The sequence below is a fragment of the Ostrinia furnacalis genome, unplaced genomic scaffold (genome assembly GCF_004193835.3).
Source record: "Ostrinia furnacalis isolate ACB-3 unplaced genomic scaffold, ASM419383v2 OfSCF0620, whole genome shotgun sequence".
NCBI lineage: Eukaryota > Metazoa > Arthropoda > Insecta > Lepidoptera > Crambidae > Ostrinia > Ostrinia furnacalis.
Window position 1 is genome coordinate 1 of NW_021130859.1, and position 25,158 is coordinate 25,158.

General features: G+C 35.7%; 4 protein-coding genes across 13 annotated transcripts; 2 read left to right on the top strand and 2 right to left on the bottom strand.

Annotated features, from left to right (window-relative positions):
- Window positions 1-1,988: 1,988 nt before the first annotated feature.
- On the bottom strand, window positions 1,989-18,936 carry LOC114366312 (translocator protein). Of its 6 annotated transcripts, none has more exons than XM_028323150.1 (5): window positions 18,776-18,936; window positions 15,943-16,190; window positions 3,982-4,076; window positions 3,376-3,578; window positions 1,989-2,191 (listed from the first exon to the last, which is right to left on the bottom strand). In XM_028323150.1, the coding sequence occupies exons 2-4, from the start codon at window positions 16,178-16,180 to the stop codon at window positions 3,378-3,380; spliced, it is 534 nt and encodes a 177-aa protein (XP_028178951.1). In that variant the 5' UTR covers window positions 16,181-16,190; window positions 18,776-18,936; the 3' UTR covers window positions 1,989-2,191; window positions 3,376-3,377. The 6 variants fall into 6 exon arrangements, with proteins under 6 accessions (XP_028178951.1, XP_028178947.1, XP_028178948.1 ...); XM_028323146.1 differs by lacking the exons at window positions 3,376-3,578; window positions 3,982-4,076; window positions 18,776-18,936 and adding exons at window positions 13,229-13,431; window positions 13,909-14,003; window positions 18,342-18,476; XM_028323147.1 differs by lacking the exon at window positions 18,776-18,936 and adding an exon at window positions 18,342-18,458.
- LOC114366314 (translocator protein-like) lies at window positions 17,261-25,000 on the top strand. 5 transcript variants are annotated; one of them, XM_028323155.1, is made up of 5 exons: window positions 17,261-17,284; window positions 19,110-19,350; window positions 19,465-19,559; window positions 19,865-20,049; window positions 24,658-25,000. In XM_028323155.1, the coding sequence occupies exons 2-5, from the start codon at window positions 19,116-19,118 to the stop codon at window positions 24,662-24,664; spliced, it is 522 nt and encodes a 173-aa protein (XP_028178956.1). In that variant the 5' UTR covers window positions 17,261-17,284; window positions 19,110-19,115; the 3' UTR covers window positions 24,665-25,000. The 5 variants fall into 5 exon arrangements, with proteins under 5 accessions (XP_028178956.1, XP_028178955.1, XP_028178954.1 ...); XM_028323154.1 differs by lacking the exon at window positions 17,261-17,284 and adding an exon at window positions 17,295-17,318; XM_028323153.1 differs by lacking the exon at window positions 17,261-17,284 and adding an exon at window positions 18,481-18,567.
- LOC114366315 (28S ribosomal protein S18c, mitochondrial-like) lies at window positions 21,655-22,277 on the top strand. Its single transcript, XM_028323157.1, has 2 exons — window positions 21,655-21,783; window positions 21,862-22,277. Exons 1-2 carry the CDS (start codon window positions 21,747-21,749, stop codon window positions 22,239-22,241), a joined length of 417 nt encoding a protein of 138 aa, XP_028178958.1. The 5' UTR covers window positions 21,655-21,746; the 3' UTR covers window positions 22,242-22,277.
- Window positions 22,310-23,963, bottom strand: LOC114366311 (uncharacterized). The gene has a single exon (XM_028323144.1). The coding sequence runs from the start codon at window positions 23,859-23,861 to the stop codon at window positions 22,359-22,361; it is 1,503 nt and encodes a 500-aa protein (XP_028178945.1). The 5' UTR covers window positions 23,862-23,963; the 3' UTR covers window positions 22,310-22,358.
- Window positions 25,001-25,158: the final 158 nt, after the last annotated feature.

Below are 25,158 nucleotides of genomic sequence, written 5' to 3' on the forward strand. Positions count from 1 at the left end.
ACGGTTACCATTTTCATAATTCCTGATAGTGATTTACAAAAAAAATGGTTTAAAAAAAATTATTGTGATTAATAAATCACATTATTAGAAATGGATCAAATATTTAGGCACATTAGATATTATGACAAATGAAACAACTAAATGTAATTATTATTTTATTTTACTCTAAATTGATCAACAGAAAACAATACAGTTATTCGAAAAAGCAAAACACTTTATCAAGACAATACTAAAGTCCAGTCTTTAGTTTATTTAGAACATACATTCACAAATTATTGTTCATAAATGCAATAGGAATGGTATAAATATTTAAGTATTATTGTGCACATCTACATGAAAAGGACACTTTTTCTTACCCTATTCTACGATTAATCAAGACAAATAGATTATTTACTGTTCATTTTTATAATTATTGTTTTGTTCGATAAAATTCTCAGACAAGACTTAAAAATCGATATCGATAATTGTGATGTTTAAGGCAGAACTAATTAATTTTTTTTAGTTTCATAATAACTGGCATCCTTAATAAAATCCAAAAAATCTTTCAATCGTAAATTTCAATTCATATTGTGCCAGTTTAAATGAAACATTTAATTTACATCAAGATCCTAAAATTTAGACACATTTTATGTTTTTAAAACTACTTATCTTGATTATAAAATAACTCTGATAAGATGGACAACGTATAATATAACTTTATAATATTTATGCCAAATTTTAATTAACCGAGCCTGCCAATACTAACTGTAATAAATTATTTATGGAAAAACTTAAATAATAATTGCACTGTGCGTTAGCTTTGAGCTAAACAACAATAATAACATTGTAAATAATTATGCTGATTCTTATACTTTTCAAGAAAACCTTACACTTTTTATTTTTATTTAGCTTTGGTTTTAGGTCAACGATTTGTCCTCTTTCTTAACCCTTAACCAGGCTCTGGTGGCCATAGAGCTCGCATCAATTTGAACTTTATGCGGAGAAGATACGGTTGAAAACCAATGACTTCTTTTGAGCGTGATTAAGGGTTAAGTTAACCCTGAGACACACTAGAGGAAAAAGAAAGCGAGTTTTTGCAGAAAATCAATCAAAAACTACGTGGAACATTTGAGATACATTGTGTGCTCTCCCCATCCCTTTCTTTCTCTCCCTTTTTTTATTACAAGCTTTATATTGACTTCACTTGTTAGTATGTGTGGGACAAATCTTGCAACTGAATTTAAGACCAGTTCTCCTCAACCGATTGAGCTGAAATTTGGTATACTTATGTAAGTGCGATGACAATGCAATATTATGGTACCATTGAGCTGATCTGATGATGGAGTCAGGAGGTGGCCATAGGAACTCCTAAACGAAACGGCGGAAACTTATCGAGTTTGGGTTCGTTGGATTCGACTTCCCGAGCACTTTTATGCTAAATGATGACCAGGCCCAGATATTGAGATAGTTACAACTAAAAAGTGTAAAATAAAATTATAATAAAAAAAAAACTTTTTTTAAAAACAAGCTTTATCCTGAAATGCAGTTGTACTAAAACGAAAAAAATAATTGTATGCTAGGTTCAAAGATTTTCGAAAGCTTGTAGCGCAAACAGAAAAAAGAGGAATAAATTCCATGCGCGATACAAGCTTTCGAAATTCTTTGAACCTAGCATACAATTATTTTTTTTTTTCGTTTTAGTACAACTGCATTTCAGGATAAAGCTTGTTTTTAAAAAAAGTTTTTTTTTTTATTATAATTCTCTCTTGACCCGTGTGTCACCAACTTTGAGGTAGCGCCACCTGTCTGCGTATAAACGAACTAACATTTATACTAACCCCCTTACTAATAAAACTTACACGCTCGTTGAACAGTGTTTTAAAGTGACGTTTAGTATGGAAGTGTCATTTTAAAACAGTGTTCAACAACTGTGTAACTTTTTATTAGTAAGGGGGTTAGCGTTCAATAATGACCTGGTTTTAATAGACCTTTGTTCACTTAATATCAAATCAGCATTTTGTAATATTGCCTCTATCCATCTCTCTCACCCATGCTGAGACGTAAACGTGAGTGACAAAGACAGACAAACGTTTGACTGATTTTTACAGAACATGAAATTTTTCGTTGAATATTGCTTTCTAGTAAAAAGCCTTAATAAAACAATTTCTTAAGTTAAATGAACTAGACATTAAAGCAGGGGTGCTGGACTCATCTGGAACAAAACAATATTTTTTTATAAAACAGTCGCGGCAATAAAAGTTAACAATTTTACAAACAAACGAAACTAATTTTTTTTAAAGAATATTACATAATTTAATAATCCCGTTAGCTTACCCCGAAGGGATAACGAGATAATTAGTAATTTGTCTTTACAAATTGCCAATATTATTAAAAAAAATTGCACAAAATACTAAGTAAGGGAAATCCTGATTAGCTATGGTTCATAGATTCAAGCGTCTTAGTGCTAACTGGCAGTTATTGTAAGTGATGACGTGACGTGAATATCAATTTCAATTAGCAACTCGTATTTCGTATGAATCACGTGTATCATATATGATACACACGGCCATTAGTGACTTAGTGACATTCGCTGGTTAGGTTTTTATTAACGGTCAAGCTGTAGATCCTGGCTACACTGGAGTTGCAGCGGTAGACCAGGTTTCCATGTTATTGTTGTGCCATGTGTACCAGGGTTCGAAAGGATAATTATCAATGATAATTATCGGTTGATAATAAAATAACAATAAAATGCGCTCGTGAAAATTTACTGTATTTGAAGTTTTCGAACGTGTATTTCCGCACTTGCGTCTAGTAGTGGGCGTTAATCAACATAGATAGTTATAAAACCTATCTATTTAGCTCCACAATAATCACTAGTTATCTAGCGTCAAAATATTGATCTATATTCCAAGCTTTATGCGACTAGCGATGGATAACTTGACAACAATCAGCAACCAAAAACATAAAGCAACATTCGCAATCAGAATTTCTCATGAAACAATATGACAATAAATGTATCTTAATACTGATGATAATTATCCGATAATTACCTGATAATTATCATGAAGCGTAATTATCTTGATAATTTCGAACCCTGATGTGTACCAATGTAGTACCAATTGTTAAGCCGATAGATCTTTCGAATCTCGGTCGGATCAAGCTGTAGGAACAAGAAATGGGAGTGGTCCCATACCTTTAGTTATTTGGGACTGGAAAAAGTCCCAAATAACTAAAGGTTCCCACCACTGCAACTCCTGTGTAGCCAGGATCTGCAGCTTGACCGCCACAAAAACCCAACCAATGAAGGTCAAGTTTGTCCCGGGGGAAAGTTAAACTGTCATTGGACCCGCAACGAAATTAATCAGAAGAACATAGGAGTTCGAAATTTACCCATACCTTTAGTTAGCCTTCTCATCCTTAATCTCCTTGATGGTGACACCGCTAGGGTTGTTCTTCCAGATATAGTAGTTCAAAGATGAGGCGTATCCCAACCACGCGAGGTACGGAACCATCAACCAGCCGGCGGTTTTGTTGACGTTGAAGAAAGCGATGGTGGTCGCCAAAGCCGCGCCGGACAGCACAGATATTTCTATGAACGCCTGGAAAGATAAAATGGGTAATATTCGTTAGTTTGTTCTTAGCAAACGTACTTTAATTGGTGATATTAAAGTAAAAGATCTTCTTTTGGTGAATGACAATTAGAAGAATTAGAACAGCTATTTATGGCATTCCATATTGGCAAGATTAGAAATGTCTGCATGAAAGCTGATAAAATAGGCCAACATTATTCTAAGTTTGTAATAAATAGGCTCCAAAACTACCGGACCGGTTTGAAAAATTATTTCACCATTAGAATCCTACATTATTATTTCTGATGAAAATAGGCGGTCTGAAGTTCGCCGGGTCAACTAGCTTGTTATATTTTTGTTATAAGCATCATTATATGCAGACGTTTTACCAAGTTATAATTCAATAGACCACAATGATCAAATAAAAACTTACCAGTTTGAAGTCTTTCATTCCGAAGAAGATGGGCGTCCACGACCAGTTAAGCAGCAGCTGGCCTCCGTACAACGATAAAGGCAAAACTGCATCGTCTGGAAAAATACAATATGCGAACTTTAGTATTATTCACACAGTTTAAATTCTTCTGGGACAAACTTGACCTTCATTGGTTGGGTTATTATTGTCGGACAAGCTATAGATCCTGGCTACACAGCAGCATAGCTGGGCATTAACTCGTTAATCCGTTAATCGTTAATTAACGAAGTTAACATTTCTATTAACGGATTAACTTTTAAGTTAACTTTAAAAAATGTTAACGGACTCGTTAACTTCCGTTAAATTATCCTAAGTCCGTTAATCGTTAATCCAGTACCTACTATTTACCAAAAAGATACAGCAGGCACGCTGAAAAACACTAGAAAAACGCGTTCTGACAAGTACGTTCGGGCTTCCAGAACTTCCAGAACCCAAAACAACAGTTTTTGTAACCAGAACGAAACGATATTGTAAACTATACTATTTGTAGTATACATATTTATTTACAAGCTTTATATTGACTGACTTCACTTGTTAGTATGTATGGGACAAATCTTGCAACTGAATTTAAGACCAGTTCTCCTCAACCGATTGAGCTGAATTTGGTATACCTACTTATGTAAGTGTGATGAAAATGCAATGTTGTGGTAGTTACCATTGAGGCATTGAGCTGGTCTGATGATGGAGTCAGGAGGTCTCCTAAATGAAACGGCGGAATCGCATCGAATTTGGGAACCTTGGATTTGTCTTTTCAAACACTTTAGTACTAGATGATGTCCAGGGTCCTGGTTAGGTGGATTTGTCTTTTCGAGCACTTTAAATTACACATTTATATGCCCATGTTAACATGGGCTAGTGTCGGCTCATATACCCATTTACCTAACACCCTGTATAGAAAAAGCCACCGTAAAAGTTAGGCTTACGTTATACCATAAAAGCTAATTTTTATATAAAATATTAGGGCAATAATTAGAAGTAGTTTCCTCATTAGCCAGACAGTTTTGACAGTTCCAACAGTTTTTTTAGGATAGCTGCCAAAGCCACGATGACCCAAACTTCATATAATTCACCTTGGATTCACCAACATTCTATCCTATATTATTGGGAGCATACGCTGACAAACTTTCAGCTTTTATAAAATGACGTAGGTGTTCACTAGCTCTTAATGTACTACTAAAAAGTGTAAAATAAAATTATAATAATAAAAAACTTTTTAAAAACAAGCTTTTATTCTGAAATGCAGTTGTTACTAAAATGAAAAAATATTGTAATGCAAGGTTCAAACTTCAAATAATTTCAAAAGCTTGTAACGCAAGCATAAAATTAATAAAACGAAAAAAATAATTGTATATGCAATGTTCAAATAATTTCGAAAGCTTGTATCGCGCATGGAATTTATTCTTCTTTTTTCTGTTTGCGCTACAAGCTTTCGAAATTATTTGAACATTGCATATATAATTATTTTTTTCGTTTTAGTACAACTGCATTTCAGAATAAAGCTTGTTTTTAAAAAAGTTTTTTTTATTATAATTTTATTTTACACTTTTTAGTTGTATCTCAATCTGAGTCCTGGTCATCATTTAGCACCAAAATGCTCGGAAGACGAATCCAACGAACCCAAACTCGATGAGTTTCCGCCGTTTCGTTTAGGAGTTCCTATGGCCACCTCCCAAATCCAATATCAGGACCCTGGACATCATGTAGCACTAAAGTGCTCAAAAAGACAAATCCAACGAACCCAAATTCGATGAGATTCCGCCGTTTCGTTTAGGAGTTCCTATGGCCACCTCCTGACTCCATCTTCAGACCAGCTCAATGGTACCATAACATTGCATTGTCATCGTACTATCATGAGTATGCCAAATTTCAGCTCAATCGGTTGAGGAGAACTGGTCTTAATTTCAGTTGCAAGATTTGTCCCACACATACTAACAAGTGAAGTCAATATAAAGCTTGTAATAAAAAGAGGAATAAATTCCATGCGCAATACAAGCTTTCGAAATTATTTGAACCTTGCATACAATTATTTTTTTTAGTTTTATTATCATGTGTTAACGGATTAACGATTAACGTTAACTTGCGTTAAATCTTGCTAAATGTAACGTTTTAACGTTTAACGAAGTTAATTTTTTTATTAACGGTTTGACGATTAACGAAGTTAACTATTTGATTAACGGTGCCCAGCTATGCACAGCAGTTGCAGCGGTGGGAATAGTCCCGTTAAATTATCATTCGTGCATGAATCGTGTAAAGCAGTAGCACAAACGTGATGTCTGCGAATTACTTATTCCTAAACCAGGCTATTATTAGGAAGGTCAATAGTTTCTACTTGATTTGCAGTACATACAGTCTGACTAAGTATATTTTTGTAATAACACATTTTTAGAACTACATAGGATTCTAGCTTAAAATGCCAAAGCACGTAGTAGAGACGACGGCACATCAAACAATACATTTTTGTTGCAAAATGGCACCTATTACAATTAGTTAAGATGGCACACCGTTGAGCTTGATATACTGCCGACTTAAAATAGACATACACAAATATTAAAATGAGCGTTTCTTAAAACAAGGTCGTCGAGTATTCTGTAGTTGCATGAAACTATTATCCTAAGTGATGTATTCAAACATTTAAATTATCACGCATTCCAGTCATGCAACTGAACATTTGAGAGAATCAATGCAAAACATACTCTAATACTAAACTCAGTGAGTCTTATTTTGTTTTGTATAACACTTAACTCGGCATTCGTGATACCAATTGATAAAACGTAAGATATATTGATGTGTCTGCGCTTTAGATAAGCGAATGTAATCTAAATAACTAAGTTGAGAGTCCAAAAATTATGTAAGCGTCTGCGTAATTTTAATCATAAGCTATCTTGTTGTGTTGTCGAGGCTGTTCCCACCTGTGACCTGTAGGCTTCAGATGCGCGCCGCGATAAGCGTTTATCACGCCATTTTATCGATTCTGCGCGATAAGCCCATACATTTGTCGTCTATCAGCGATAAGATTTTATCACGGCACGCGTCCTTCCTAACCCGGCTGAAGTGAGTAATATTGGGAAGGGTATATGAGTGTATGAGACTCATAAAGTCACATTGATAAAAAAAATCTACTACATTCCACGAAAACAAATTATCAATTACACCGACTAGAAGTCAGTCGCCGATGTATATTCCTAGCATAGGGAATGGCGAATCTGTTTCATTTATTTAAAAAAATTAAAAATTCGTGTATCCAAAATGGTTTACTGCCGATATTATAAGCAACTAGCGGCCGCCCGCGACTTCGTACGCGTGGACCCCGTTTTACCCTTAGGGGTGAAGTTTCGAGTTTTTTAGGGTTTACCCGGAAATTATTCAAACTTTTCTCGCTGTAAAAACCATCCTTGGACTTCAACAAACATTTTAAAAAAAGAATTGGTAAAATTGGTCCAGGCGTTGTTGAGTAATGCGCTTACCAACACATTTTGCGATTCATTTTTATATTATAGAAGATATACGTAAAAAATATTATCACTTGAAACGGTTTAAGGCTGAAGGCAAGGAATTTAACAAGGAATTATTTAGGTATTATAGATGGCATGTTAAAAACTTGATTGACAATGCAGAGAAGCAGCACCTATATTTGACTGAAAAAAGTATTTCTGATAACCCAGCAAAATTCTGGGAGTACGTTAAAGACAAGAAAAAAGATAGGCAGTCCTTAAATGTATACATATATGGCNAAGCCGAAAGATGTAGTGTGGGCAGACACTAGGTGGACCAACGATCTGTTGAAGGTCGCAGGAAGTACCTGAATACGGGCAGTGCAGGACCGGTCTTTGTGGAAATCCTTTGTTTAGCAGTGCCCGCATCCAGGTACTTCCCGCCGCGACCTTCACGATCGTCGAGGAATAATAGGGCCCCACCTCTATTAAAAATACCTTAAAAGCTTGTTAAAGTCTGGTCCGTGAGCACGTTGAATTTTGTCCAATGACCCCAAGCTACCCATCCTTATCGCTCGCGCGTAATTATGTTGCTGTCGCGCTCGCACACTCACTGCGGGTGCCAGTCGCACAGTCGCGACAGCAATATAATTACGCGCGAGCGATAAGGATGGGTAGCTAGGGGTCATTGGACAAAATTCTACGTGCTCACGGACCGGGCTTTAGTAGTGTGCTACAAGACTTAAACCGAACTGTATGCTCGCGAGTCTCGCATGCCCGCATAGCTGCGACGTCGCATTGCTCACGCACGGCACATGTCACTGTGTTGCAGCCATACTAAGCATATTTTAGCATTTACTGACGTAGAATTACAGTGAATTACACTGTTCTTATCGATTAATTACGTATGTCTTTGTCGATGGAAATATGCCTATTGGCGCCATTCAAAAGAAAATCCGTCATAAACGTGAATGTACGCGTTATCATGAGACGTACGTTCCCTGTGACAAGTCTACTCTGTGACCCTGTAACCAGCTTCTAAAGCTCTGTTTAAGGCGGATTAGACAGGGCACATAGCACGTAGATCTGATGGAGTAATGTACTACCGCATGTAGGTTGCAGGAAGACGCTGGATGCAGGCCGCTATTAACCGGCCTTCTGGAAATTATTGAGCGAGGCCTATGTTCAGCAGTACCCGTCCTGTGGCTGAAATGATAATGATGAAGAATCTATTTTACTTACCTAAATACACAGACTGTGCCTGTCTGTCAGCCAGGTCTGTGCCTACATACTCGTAATAATGTATTAAGTATGTATGTAGGTACTAATCTATATCTATATATATATAAAAATGAAACCCGTTTCGCGTTGTCACGGCATCACGTGTGAACGGCTGAACCGATTTCGACAATTCTTTTTTTTAAATGTTTGTGGAAGTCCAAGGATGGTTCTTACGGAAAAAAATATTAAGAAAATCTCTACGCTAAGGCGGTACGAAGTTCGCCGGGTCAGCTAGTTTTAAATAATGCCAAACATGACGATTCGCTTTCCCGCCAAGTTCCGACCTCTGATTTAAAAGAACCATAGTTACCATCAACAAATTAGCTTTGCAGACTAGGTTTTCCTCAGTCGTCGGTCCTTTTTGAGATTAGAGACAATAAAAACGATCCGCTGTCGGCCGCGAGAACTGCTCTGCGCGATCTTATTGCTAGGGGTGGGTGATATGTCGATAAGTTTTGATATCGATAAAGCAATTTATGAAAATGGTTTTCTATTTTGTTAATTAAACGAAAGTGAAATAAATGCTTAAAAAAGGTATTCCAAAACTGGTCTAGTGTAAAAGGTAGCGCTAGACGGACGCATAACAAACCACGCATATCAATCAAATTTCCGAAATACCCCAATAAATATAATCAATAACTCAATGATTGCAGAAGAGCGACAATCCTAGCATAGTCAAAAATACATTATCGTATCATGGGTATCGATATTTTTATACACAGCCGTGCACATCCCTACCTAAAAAGGTAAGCAAGACCGTCCGTTGTGGCAAATTACGTACATAAAAACAAACTATTCTCGCTCGACTAGCACTTGCTTTGTCGCGTTATGAAATTAAGTTTCGCTAGTGGAGCGACGAGTAAATAAATACTTGTAGGAAAACATTTTTGCTTCAGAAATGTCATTTACGTTTTTGATGCAAGTTTTGAAGCGTTAAGTATTTGAGAAGGGAAAAGGCTAACAAATTCAGTTCGTAAATCAACTGTTTGGTGTCTGTAAATATTAATGCTAGTACATAATAATATTTGTTCCGTTTTAATATTGAGGAAAAATCTTTAATAGATTATTAATCTTAATAAGCTAATTGATATGCAACATTACNAAAAAGTAAAAGCACGAATATGAAAGAACACGAGGTTAACCGCACTGAGCCGCAAATACCCGCACGCAGAAAATCGAAGCGACCGCGAGAGCTCCGCGCGCACGTCCGTTCGCTCCGGCGTTCCGAGCGCAAGGATAAAGTAAGTAGATAAGTAGATAGGGACAGTGGGAATCTCGTTAATCCATTCATGCGCGTCACTAATTAAATGACGAGGCATTTGGCTATCATTTCAAGCTCTGTCTTTAAAAAAAGTAATGCAGTTCGTACACCGTGACGTCCCCCTAAGGGTAATCATTATGGATTAACGAGATTGGAACCAAAACAGTAGGCCCACAACCGCTACTATCCCGCTACAGAGGCTATTGTACCGGTAAGATGGTAAACCCCCTGGCGAGNTTTATACACAGCCGTGCACATCCCTACCTAAAAAGGTAAGCAAGACCGTCCGTTGTGGCAAATTACGTACATAAAAACAAACTATTCTCGCTCGACTAGCACTTGCTTTGTCGCGTTATGAAATTAAGTTTCGCTAGTGGAGCGACGAGTAAATAAATACTTGTAGGAAAACATTTTTGCTTCAGAAATGTCATTTACGTTTTTGATGCAAGTTTTGAAGCGTTAAGTATTTGAGAAGGGAAAAGGCTAACAAATTCAGTTCGTAAATCAACTGTTTGGTGTCTGTAAATATTAATGCTAGTACATAATAATATTTGTTCCGTTTTAATATTGAGGAAAAATCTTTAATAGATTATTAATCTTAATAAGCTAATTGATATGCAACATTACCATTTTCATAAATTCATGATAGTGATTTACAAAAAAAAATGGTTTAAAAAAATATATTGTGATTTATAAATCACATTATCAGCAATGGATCAAATATTTAGGCATATTAGATATTATGAGAAATGAAACGACTAACTGTAATTATTATTTTATTTTACTCTAAATTGATCAACAGAAAACAATACAGTTATTCGAAAAAGCAAAACACTTTATCAAGACAATACTAAAGTCCAGTCTTTAGTTTAGAACATTACATTCACAAATTATTGTTCATAAATGCAATAGGAATGGTATAAATATTTTAAGTATTATTGTGCACATCTACATGAAAAGGACACTTTTTCTTACCCTATTCTACGATTAATCAAGACAAATAGATTATTTACTGTTCATTTTTATAATTATTGTTTTGTTCGACAAAATTCTCGGAGAAGATTTAAAAATCGATATCGATAATTGTGATGTTTAAGGCAGCACTAATTTATTTTTTTTAGTTTCATAATAACTGGCATCCTAAATAAAATCCAAAAAATCTTTCAATCGTAAATTTCAATTCATATTGTGCCAGTTTAAATGAAACATTTAATTTACATCAAGATCCTAAAATTTAGACACATTTTATGTTTTTAAAACTACTTATCTTGATTATAAAATAACTCTGATAAGATGGACAACGTATAATATAACTTTATAATATTTATTACAAATAATTAACGGAGCCTGCCAAGACTAACTGTAATAAATTATTTATTTATGAAAAAACTTAAATAATAATTGCACTGTGCGTTAGCTTTGAGCTAAACAACAATAATAACATTGTAAATAATTATGCTGATTCTTATACTTTTCAAGAAAACCTTACACTTTTTATTTTTATTTAGCTTTGGTTTTAGGTCAACGATTTGTCCTCTTTCTTAACCCTTAACCAGGCTCTGGTGGCCATAGAGCTCGCATCAATTTGAAATTTATGCTGAGAAGATACGGTTGAAAACCAGACTTATTTTAACTTAATTAAGGGTTAAGTTAAGCCTGAGACACACTAAGGCCCAGAACACACGGTGAAACGCAATTGCAACGAAACTGCAACTTCCAGTTACTTTTGAGTTGCATCTAAGTTTCTGCCATAGATTCCGTTGAGAGACCACACATGACGCGACCATTTCAAACCGGTTTCAAACTGGTCGCGTCATGTGTGGTCTCTCTAAGGGAGAAATAAAGCGCATTGTTGCAAAAAATCAATAACCACGAGAAATATTTCAGATACATTGTGTGCTCTCCCCATCCCTTTCTTTGTCTCCTTTCTTCTCTCTTGACCCTAGTGTGTCACCAACTTTGAGGTAACGCCACCTGTCTGCATATAAACGACTAACATTTATACTTAGCGTTTAATAATGACTGGTTTTAATAGACCTTTATTCACTTAATATTAAATCAGCATTTTGTAATATTGCCTCTATCCATCTCTCTCACCCATGCTGAGACGTAAACGTGAGTGACAAAGACAGACAAGCGTTTGACTGATTTTTACAGAACATGAAATTTTTCGTTGAATATTGCTTTGTAGTGAAAAGCCTTAATAAAACAATCTTAAGTTAAATGAACTAGACATTAAAACGGCGTGTGCTGGATTCATCTGGAACAAAACAATATCTATATATGTATATAAAAGAAAGTCGTGTTAGTTACTCCACTTATAACTCAAGAACGGCTGAACCGATTTAGCTGAAAATTGTCAGGGAGGTAGTTTAGAGCCAGGAGAAGGACATAGGATACTTTTTATCCCGTTATTTATTGCCATTAAGGCGGAACAAAGTTCGCCGGGTCAGCTAGTTTTTTATAAAACAGTCGCGGCAATAAAAGTTAACAATGCTGCGACATTCAACAAAAAAAAAACATTTTTTTTAAAAGAATATTACGTAATTTAATAATCCCGTTAGCTGATACCGAAGGGATAGCGAGATAATTAGTAATTTGTCTTTACAAATTGCCAATATTATTAAAAAAAAATTGCACAAAATACTAAGTAAGGGAAATCCTGATTAGCTATGGTTCATAGATTCAAGCGTCTTAGTGCTAACTGGCAGTTATTGTCAGTGATGACGTGACCTGAATATCAATTTAAATTAGCAACTAGTATTTCGTATGAATCACATGTGATAAACATGTATCACATATGATACACACGGCCATTAGTGACTTAGTGACATTTGCTGGTTAGGTATTTATTAACGGTCAAGCTGTAGATCCTGGCTACACAGGAGTTGCAGCGGTAGACCAGGTTTCCACGTTATTGTTGTGCAATGTGTACCAATGTAGTACCAATGAGGACTATCGTTTTAGCGCTCACCAGTTGGCGCCACTGTAGAGTAAGGTCCTGTCACTTGCTAGTAGCGAAGACAGTGGCACCAACTGGTGAGCGCTAAAGTGGTAGGAGGACTATCGCATTTGCACTCATCAAGATGGCGCCACTGTAGAGTAAGGTCCTGTCAATCGCCAGGGGTGCCAACTGTTAAGTATAAAAACGATAGCCCTCATTGTGAAGCCGATAGATCTTTCGAATCTCTGTTGGATCAAGCTGTAGGAACAAGAAATGGGAGTGGTCCCATACCTTTAGTTAGCCTTCTCATCCTTAATCTCCTTGATGGTGGCACCGCTAGGGTTGTTCTTCCAGATATAGTAGTTCAAGGATGAGGCGTATCCCAACCACGCGAGGTACGGAACCATCAGCCAGCCGGCGGTTTTGTTGACGTTGAAGAAGGCGATGGTGGTCGCCAAAGCCGCGCCGGACAGCACAGATATTTCTATGAACGCCTGGAAAGTAAAACGGGTAGTATTCGTTAGTTTGTTCTCAACAAATATCCTTTATATTTTTTAAATAACTTGAAAAAATCGAACTGCCTAAAGTGGGAATCCTTTAATTAGGTAGTGACATTAGATACCCCGCAGTCTTTAAGTTGGACGATAGTTGGATCGGCTTTCAATTAGTATGAGGAACCGGCCGATACCAAATCGGTGTAATGTGCGCACTTCCATACATGTTCCTACTGATTAACAGCCCGACCTTTCGGCCGGCAAAAAGTCCATAGTCTGGGTGTGTCTTAAAATGTTAGACTGAAGATCTTTTGGTGAATGACATAAGAACAGCCATTTAATTTTGGAAAGATTAGAAATGATGAAGACTGATAAATCTGAATATCTATATTTTTGTTTAAATTAGGCACTTTATATGCAGCCAGTTTATCAAGATATTAGTTAAAGGACCTAAACAATGATAAACTAAGAACTTACCAGTTTGAAGTCTTTCATTCCGAAGAAGATGGGCGTCCACGACCAGTTAAGCAGCAGTTGGCCTCCGTACAACGATAAAGGCAAAACTGCATCGTCTGGAAAAAAACGATATGCGAACTTTAGTATTATTCACACAGTTTAAATTCTTCTGGGACAAACTTGACCTTCATTGGTTGAGTTTTTATTGTAGGACAAGCTATAGATCCTGACTACACAGCAGTTGCAGCGGTGGGAATAGTCCCGTTAAATTATCATTCGTACATGAATCGTGTAAAGCAGTAGCTCAAACGTGATGTCTGCAAATTACTTATGCCTAAACCAGGCAATTATTAGGAAGGTCAATAGTTTCAACTTGATTTGCAGTACATACAGTCTGACTAAAGTATATTTTTGTGATAAAACATTATTAGAACTACATAGGATTCTAGCTTAAAATGCCAAAGCACGTAGTAAAGACGACGGCACATCAGACAATACATTTTTGTTACAAAATGTCCCCTATTACAATTAGTTAAGATGGCACAACGTTAAGCTTGAAGTGCTGCCGACTTTAAATAGACGTAAACAAACATATTAAAATGAGAGTTTCTTGAAACAAGGTCATGGAATATAGTTGCATGAGACTATTATCCTAAGTGATGTATTCAAACATTTAAATTATCACGCATTCCAGTCATGCAACTGAACATTTGAGAGAATCAATGCAAAACATACTCAAATACTAAACTCAGTGAGTCTTATTTTGTTTTGTATAACACTAAACTCGGCTTTCATGATACCAATTGATAAAACGTAAGATATATTGATGTGTCTGCGCTTTAGATAAGCGAATGTAATCTAAATAACTAAGTTAAGAGTCCAAAAATTATGTAAGCGTCTGCGTAATTTTAATCATAAGCTATCTTGTTGTGTTGTCAAGGCTGTTCCCACCTGTAGGCCTAGGATGCGCGCCGCGATAAGCGTTTATCACGCCATTTTATCGATTCTGCGCGATAAGCCCATACATTTGTCGTCTATCAGCGATAAGATTTTATCACGGCACGCATCCTTCCTAACCCGGCTGAAGTGAGTAATATTGGGAAGGGTATATGAGTGTATGAGACTCATAAAGTCACATTGATAAAAAAAATCTACTACATTCCAGGAAAACAAAAAAGCTAAATCATTTCATTTACCTACTGTCTGATTAAGGAATTTTAACGATTATTTATTTACAAGAGATTGCCAAATTTTCACTAAGCTATAGCTCACAAGTAATTTTCTCATATCTATACACGACACTGACCCTGTAGTCAGGGTTCGTCAACTCGACTAAATGCCATTTTGAACCGACGTTAAACTGAATTTAGCCTACCCAAAAGAAAATTACTAAAGAATATAAATGACACTTATTTAATTATATCCTACAATCGTTTTGTAGTATGGTAAGGATAATATGGACACACCTACCCGCCACTAACCTTGGATAATATAGACTTTGCCAATGAAATAAAGCTTGCCGATAAGACTATATTGTGCTATAGGTGCAAAAGTAGTAAGCTATAAATTACTGTATTGGATTGAAAAAGAGGCTGACATAGGTGACTGAGTTTCTTCCGCCACTTCTTCTAAGCACCAGCCCATAATGTGGTCCCAAAGTGGTGGTAGGGCAAGCTATATTCCACCAGCCCCCTTCCATCACCGGGGAACCATACGCACGTTAGCGTACCATCCCTACATTGTCGACATTCCACCAGCTCGCATTAAGCGTTTCGACGACTCGTTTATAATGCGAACAGCTAGGGACTGGAATTCGCTGCCTGCTGCTGTATTTCCTGAACACTATAATCCGGGCGTTTTCAAGGCGAGAGTGAATTAGGCACTTACAGGGCAGATATTTACCATCCTAGATTGCATCTCACTTAACACCAGGTGCGATTGCGGTCAAATACCTGCCTTGTCTTGCATTAAATAAGTGTCCTGGAAAGAGCCTTTGTACTGAATAAACCATTTGAAATTGAATTTGAAAAACTATACAAAGTTTTTTAGACTTACCTACGAATCCACCGCACTCTTCATAAACTAAGTAGGAGGCGTAACCCATGCCGCTGTAAAGAACAGTCCAGGCGGGTCCAAACACCCACTTGGGAGGGTTCCATGGAGCCTTCTTCAGGTCATCGTACCAGGACTTCTGGCCGGGGTCCTTGCGGATCTGTCCGGCGAAGTATAGGCCGTTAGCCCACCCACCAAGGTTGGGAAGGATGATGGAAGCAATCGCAGGTTGGTAAGCCATTAGGAATTCTCTGTAATAAATAAAAAACTCATGGTGAGGAAACCTTGAAGTGCTCATTAACAGAAACATATAAAACTGCCTGCAAACCCTGTTTTTCCAAAAAAAATCAGCCTATATTTTTTAAAAGGTCAGTTTCATCAATAGCTCGTAAATTTAAAACAGTATTGCCATATTTCTTATGTACTGCTGCTACCAACCACTGCTACTGTAACTTAAAATAACTATTTTTTGTTAAAGCCTGTTTGATCTTGGGCATATGACAGTGTAGGCATAGGCCCATTCAGGCCCTGGACAATGGATATTTCATATTGTCAGTTAATGCATAAACATTGCCACAATTAATTTCATTAAAGTTGAAAAATTTAGGGATTATTTTAAATAAGAAAACATATTGGAATAAAATATTACATACCCTGCACTCATCATATCACTTTTAAATATGTAAGTATATTTTCAAAGCCAAGATACCAGCAATGCTTGAACTAGTTGGTTACAATGACTCACCTATACTCACTACATATCAATAAGCTATTTGTAATAGTACTTGTAAAGATAAAAGTTATCCCATAGCAACACAATTTTATGATACAGGTAGTTTTTTATGTATTTCTTTAACTAGATTTTCAATTTACTAACAAAGGTGTGGTAATTAGATAAAATATGTAGCTTGTTTGATACATGAATCAAATATGATACATGGATAATTTGATAGCTCTTCCTATAGTCTAAATTTGGTCAGTTGCTTATTAGCACTAAAACACATTTTTAAAGGAACAGAAAAGTGTTTTAAATTAATTAATTTAATGTTATATCAGAATCAAGTTACCCATTTAATAAATAATTAAACAACCTATACATTTTTTTTTCAAGTAGGTATACGTTCTCAAAACAGATAAAAAGATAGTAAATAATAAACTTTTCAGAAGAATTCTGGAAAAAAATCATATCTTATCTATTAAAAAGAAAGTAAAAAATATTTTTTTTCCTACATTAACTCGAGACTAAACACATTAGTGACTAGCATAAAAAGAACAAAAGTAATACATTTTAAATACAATGGGACATGTTTTCTATAAGAAACAGTGAGTGATAGGTATTTTACAGGTGAGATAGTTTAACGGAAATATTTGTGAATCAGGTAAGTATTGTTTACATCTCAATGAGGATCATTTCGATTTTTAGCTGTGAATGCAGATTTATAGGTCTAAGAAATCCTTAATATACAGTCCAAAAATTTTTGTTCTACGACAAAAATTGACGAAGTTATGGCCAAATTACTATTATCCTGCTTTCGCCTCCGAGATTTATTTTACCATGTAGTACCCCTGTACGACAACCCAATCCGCACACAATATTCAGCGTAGTAGTATTAAAAAACAAAAGAGCGGGCAACCCCACCCCTACCACGCTGTGGGCTCGGTGTCCGAGCGGTCTCATTCCTTTGTGCGCACGCGCAACGACCGCACGCAGTATAAGAAAAATGCTTAAGTGACGTCACCAGGACGTTTTTACCGACAAAAAACGTAATTATTTTAAGTTGTGCAGTGTAGTGACGANGCATAAGCTAGGTATGACTCCCCCTCGGCCAGAAGCTGTATTATTATGTTTAATACAAACAATCATAAAGTTACACTCGCCCCAACCGCGTCTCCGCATTCCATCGAATCCTATAAAAATGTGGTTTTTGGACATAGCGATACTTATTTTTCACAATTTTTATTTTTAAAAATTACTGGTCGATAGGTTACTTTATTTTGATGAATAAATGTTATTAAAAGTTTTTTTCTAAAACTGATAGTTTAGCTGGAAAAAAATATTTTCCATCCCAATAGTATGCCAGCTGCGCTCGATTCGGATATAGTGACGTCACGCGGCCCTGCGTACGTTGACTTTTAGCGGCAAAAACGGCCTATGTTTATTACTTAATATCTTCGTAAGTAATGGTCCGATTTGGATAATTCAAAAAGATATATCTTTCTTATGTCTTAAAGATTAACGTAGATACTAGTTTTATTGAATTTTCTACAACAGTACTGATCCTCATTACTTATCTATTACTTCTGATTTTAATTTAGGTAAGTAATTACAGTATTAAATTACATATTGCATTTAAAGTAGTCAAGAAACTCGACACAATAGAATTTAATTACGTTTTTAATACCTTGCCTTAGTTATATCCATGATTCCAATTATTCCAAACACACAACCACTTCCAAATGTTTTAGCAAACTGATAACCCACCAATTATCGAAGTAACGCTTTAATTACATGTTATCAATTAGAGATAAACGGCATTATATTGATTCAGATACCACACAGGCAGTCTTCTGTTAGGTCATACTTACCGCGGTTATCAAGTTTTTGAAGAAAATTAGGAACTCCCTAAGGTAATAATTTTAACGATGATGCAACTGAAGTTATCAACGATGAGTCGTCAGTGACGACTCGTCACATTTACTTAGAGGGCCAGTGAGTCTAGAACAGTTAAATTGCGCAATAGCTGTGTTTACTATCTAAATAGATTTGCCGGTGATAAACTTTCGAAGAAAGCCGTTAGAGAGCACAATAAGTAAGTCAAATAGATTGTACACTTACGGAGATATCAAATAGCACAATTGAACAGCCGCCGGAGGCAAAAAGTTACGGGAAAATGGAAAATTAAAATTCTAAGGTGAAATCACTGAACTGAACAAACATTGCACTGATAAATTGAAGAGATTAGAAAGTGCACGTAAACTCATCTAGAAATTGATCTCTTGTATTTAGCCGCATTAAACGTCAGGTGACACTTGTCAGATGACTGAGGAGATTCGTTTTACGCAGAGTCCACTTGGTGTTTAACTCGTCTTANCCAATCTTATAAATCTTTTTGGATTAGCATAGTTTGCTCACCCCTGCTCACGCTGTGTCTTTTTCTTCCCCAAACTAGATCAATATGGTTAACTGGACCATGGTTGCTGGGATGATTATCCCCAATGTGGGTGGCTGGTTAGGAACGCTCACCATGATCGGACAGGTCAAGAGCCCAGACGGAAAGGCGTGGTACCAGCTTATTCACAAGCCAAGTTGGAACCCACCCAACTGGGTTTTCGGGCCTGCGTGGACTACTCTTTACACCGGGATGGGGTTCGCCTCATATCTAGTGTTCAAAAGCTGCGGTGGATTCACTGGTAAGGTTTTAGAAACCACCTCCTCACAGTCACAGTTACGTACCTAGACTACTTAATACTTGCTTAGATCCCAAACTTAGAAAGACTTCACTCTCTTGTTTCATCTTATTTCAGAGAGGGCAATGATTCCTCTATCCTTGTATGGAGGCCAGTTGATTCTTAATTGGCTATGGACACCTGTCTTTTTTGGACTTCATCAAATACAACTGGTAAGTAGGTACCTACCTACCTGTTTTGTCACTTACGTAAGTGTAGAGTTATTGGCATGGTGGTACAGCAATACGGATGTTTCTCTTATTTAATTGAAGTAGGTAAGTATGTTGGTAAACTTGGTAAGTAGGAAGCCAGATTTAATTTTGATTTTGGTGACTAAACTTGTCTTCAAGACCGACGTGTACTTACCTACATTAAACCTGTTTCATCAGTGAGGAAGCAACACCGCGTGAGTCGTTCGTTGAAACAAAGACTTTCCCACACCAGCATCAGTTGCATAACTATATCCTCAACTCCTCAGGCATTCTTCCACATGCTGGCTCTGGACGCCGCCGCAGCAGTCTGCACCGCCAGCTTCATGCAAGTGAACAGAACAGCTGGCTACCTCATGCTGCCGTACCTAGCCTGGCTTGGCTTCGCGACGTGTCTTAACTACTCCATTTGGCAGCTAAACAAGGATGTTGTTACTGATGAAGTTAAGGATAGGTAAAGACTGACAGTGTATCCTACCAACTTAACTGTGCGAGTCTTTCGATAGCTTTTGGTGATGCATAAATACAATCGAATTGCAACATAAACTGTAGGTATTATTAATTTTTATTCCAGAAAATAAATTAAGTGTGGCCTTGTAGCCGATAGATTTTCACTGCCAGTCACTTCTAAAGATAATCAAAACTATCTTCTGGCGCGGTCGGGTAATAAAGCATAAATGCAATAGAGATTAATTACGAAAAGACTGATTTACATGAATGATCCAAGAATGATCCCGTCGCTGTTGAGTTTAAGTTTAGTATTCCTGAAATAAGTAGTTTATTCATCCCGCACTATGACCATTTTATTAAATTTTACATATAAAGATATTTTAAGAAACTAGGTAGGTAGGTAGTTATTAAATAAAGTTTTATAACACCCATGTTAAAATATTTTTACGGATTAACCAATTTTTAAGTACCTTATTTATTATATTCTTCTACAGTATTTATGTTATTAATTTCATAATAAATACATACTATAATTAATAATTGTTTCATTTGCTAAAAAATGATCCTCCAAACAGATTATATTGAACATGAAATAGAAATATTTTTATAGATAACTACCTATGTAGAAACTACTTACAACATCTGATGATTTAATTTATTTATTATAAATAGGTAACTATAATAAATATCTAGTTTAAATAAGTATTTAAAGTGCATCGAATACGTTTCTTTCAGTTTCATTCAGTTATAGCCTGACCAGGAACATAAAAACCCTGGCATATAGGCGCGTCAGCTTTGCATTTGATAGTGCAACACTGAGTACAGTCGTACCTGTGTTAAATTAATAGGCTAACTTTATGTATCAGGATTCAGGATTACGGGCTAATTTGATATTTTCATAAATTAACGAAAATATATTATTATAGGTAACCTGGTTTAAATAAATTAAATGAAACCATCAATCGAGCTAGTAGGATTTATTTTATTATTCATCAATAATCAAATTCAGAACTTGAATATTCAACTGTAATGTCTGCTCATGAACGCTTCAAACTCGGTACTTCTTTCCCAATTCCATAAAATTCAACACTTAGAAAGTGACAAAAAAATTTAAAATTGGTAGTTGAAACAAACCACAGCTAATTTTCATAGTGGACTGTACTATACGATAAAGGCCCCCCTAGACAAAACGCACTTTTTGATCGAATCGAAAATCGAATCCGTCAAAACTCCATACAAAAAAGGGGCTTTTCGACCACTTTTCGACTGGTTTGCGATTGTAATTTGCACTTTGTCTAGACCCACAGGTCAGTCAATTTGACAACCTTTGTCGGAAACATTATTCAACGAAAATATTGTCCGAACCCTTAGTATTTCTCTTCGACAAATACTTTAACACATTGTGAACCACTTTTCTTTCACGACTATAAAAAGATTTTAGCATTAAAAGAAATTAGTACCATTAGTTTTCCGCAACATGGCGAGGGTTTTTATGTTCCTGGTCAGGCTATAGCTTCTTAAATGAAAACGAAACGACTTACTACACAAGAAGATTGCCACATAATTAACGCAGTAACAGAACGCAACGTATAAATGTCAACATTGTCAATGTCAAAATTATTGTTTTTGAGGTTATGTGTGGAAGGAATTCTTCCAAAATAGCTTAGAAATTTAATTTTATTGCTGTTAAAAGTCTTAATCATGGCATTATTCAAAGCTTTATTAAATAGACATCTATGTAAGTAATTTGATTTGTATGTATCCTACCAGTTATTTTATAGTAATTTTGTTTTCTATTTTATTTTTTGTCTTTCAGTTTATAATGCACCCAGAGTTATAACACCAGCTGTACGATTGTCATCAACTGATGCAAAACCAGTGGAAAAAGACGACGCCCCAGTAGAAATCGAAAACCCCTATAAAAAAGAAACTAAATTATGTATTCTTTGTAAACTGAACATAACCCCCGACTACAAAAACGTCAGGTTACTATCACAATTTCAGAGTCCCTACACAGGGAGGATTTACGGAAGGCACATCACTGGCTTATGCAAAAAGAAACAAGAACTAGTGGAAAATGAAATAAAGAAGGCACAGAACTGCGCTTACATGCCTTACTACTACAAGGACAAGGCATTCTTGAAAGACCCCAAACTATTTGACCCAGCTAACCCAGTCCGGTCCCACAGATTTTAGATTAGTACCAGTTATAAATGTATATTAATAAAAAAATAGCTTAGAAAATTTGTTTTTCTTCTATTCCTATACAATGAAAGGTTATTTTGTAACAAGTAACATTTATTTCATTAAAAGTTATGTATTAAATTTAGATAGAATTATATTTTCATCTGTAGGAGTATTGAAACAATCATTATCTTCATCATACCCCACCAATGAGGATGGTATCTTCAAAGTCTGGAGTATTTCTGCATAATCCATGTTCTGTTTATCTGGAAACTTGTTTTTCATCAGTTCCATTAATTCCATCAAAGCATCCTGGCATCCTTTTTGCCATTTTTTTATCAAATCCCGCAATTCTTTTGAGTCTTCGGTTGCTTTAGCTAAAAGTAATTTTTTCTTTACTTCAATCCTATCTTTCAAATCCTCAATATCTTTTAGTGTAATAGAGCCTGTAGATTTTGCTTTAGAAGGTTTGGTCACTTTTTCATATGATTTCCGAATTAGAATTGTTCGTCTATTATCAGTAACAAAATCATCGTCATCAAAAGAGCTCTGTGATGATGGTTTAGATTCTGTACATACTTTAGGTTCGATTTCTTTGCATTTTGATGATGTTGCTTTCTGTTTTTCTTTACATTTCTTTTTACTTGAATCAGCTCTAAGTCCTCCAATAGATGTGGTCTTATCAACTAGTTTTTTCACTTTAATTTTACATGTATTATCAAAGTCATCATCGTCATCTACAGGAATCACATTTTTACTTTTTTCTTCTTTTAATTCATTTTTATTCAAAGCAACTAAAGGCACATCATCAGAGTCTGAATCAAATAATATCTGTGATATTGGGTTCACAGGATTAGACTTTGGTATTGCAGTTTCTTGTTTTGGTTTGTCTTTCTCAATAGATTTAATATCTTTCTTAAAAATTTTCTTCTGAATAACAACTATACATTCCTTAGTGAGGTTTTCAGGGCTTTTCTGTTTTGTATTTATACTTAGTTCATTCGAAATATTTTCATTTACACTAACATTTTCTTTGGAATCAACACCTTTAACAGTTTCTTGTAAAGTAGGTTTAATTCTGCTTATTTTACCTTTTGACTTGGAACGAACTGGAGTAACAACATCTGTTAGGTCTTCTTTACTGTCTTCAATAATTTTCGTATTTGTATATTCTTCTACACTGGTAGTATCTGCATTATTCACAAATTCATTTGATACTTTCAGCGATTCGACATCACTACTCTCTTTGTTAACTATTCTAGATGCAAGGAGTGTCTTGGATTTCTTTCTCTGGGGAGTGCTGACATTTCTTGAAGGTGTTGTCTCAATATCTTCGATATTTGACGAATGATCTTCATCTATGTGGACATCTTTTGAAACCGTTGTATCAGACGATCCACTTGCCAATTCTTCGTCATCGTGACGCTTTTTTCTCTTCCTGGACTCGATTTTTTCAACCTTAACTTCAGCATTGCCCGCAAGAGGAGAAATAAACGGTGACGGTCCACTTTTTCTCCAATTTCGTGAAAGACCAACTCTGCGACAAGGCGTCAATAAGGACTTGCTAATGCCACCTGGGGTTTTGGGCGAGTCTACTTTGCTTTGTGATTTTAATGTAGGCGTGTTTTTCATTGTATTTCTATTAAAATTAATCTTATCACAACACACAACAACAACAAACGAAAATTAATTTGTCAGCTGTCTGTCAAAAACACAATTCCCGCCAAAAGTGTAGTGAAGTCCATTTCACACATCGCGTTGTTTAAATTATTAATTTAATGTTAAATTACATTAATCGTTTGGTGCAGTATTAGAGAGCACAGAAAAAAGTCAATAAAAATAACACACTTGAAGCTTCATGACTACTCCAAAAAGCAAAGTAAAAAAACTTCATTAAATTTTTTATTAAATAAGTGACGAAGAAGTTCTGGATTTTCAAAGCATCCAATGCATTCTTACAACTCTAAAGTAAGATATTGTCTGTCCATTTTCCAGAGCCTTGCCAATCCATCGGTTTTACCACAAATTACCAACCGGTCAAACTGGAAGGCTTAAGGTAGCACTGCAGTGTCTGCAGTGGCCACTAGCATAATATGATGACTGAAATGATGATGTCACGCGTCTTTTACTTATGTAGAAACAAAATAATTACCTATCAGTAGAACGTAATGCTTTTTTGTTCAGATTATTTATTTTATCCGTTTTTGAGTGCTGTATGTACTTTAACCCTTCATTTGNTTCATGCCTGAAACTAAAAAATGTTACAAAATATATGCTGGGACAAAATTGACCCAGCGGCGCTTTTAGGGGGGTCGTAATCTTCGGCACTTCTAGTGTTAACTGTGCGAGTCTTTCGATAGATTTTGGTGATGCATAAATACAATCGAATTGCAAAATAAACTGTATGTATTATTAATTTTTATTCCAGAAAATAAATTAAATGTGGCCTTGTGTAGCCGATAGATTTTCACTGCCAGTCACTTCTGAAGATAATCAAAACTATCTTCTGGCGCAGTCGGGTAATAAAGCATAAATGCAATAGAGATTAATTACGAAAAGACTGATTTACAGGAATGATCCAAGAATGATCCCGTTGCTGTTGAGTTTAAGTTTATTCCTGCAATCAATAGTTTATTCATCCCGCACTATGACCATTTCATTTAATTTTACAGATAAAGATATTTTAAGAAACTAGGTATTACATACCTGAGTATAAATACTACATTTATCTTATTAATTAATTTCGTAATAAATACCTACTATAAAATTAATGATTGTTTCATTTGCTAAAAAATGATCCTCCAAACAGATTATTTTGAACATGAAATAGAAATATTTTTATAGATATGTAGAAACTACTTACAACATCTGATGATTTAATTTATTTATTATAAATAACTTGTTTAAATAAGTATTTAAAGTGCATCGA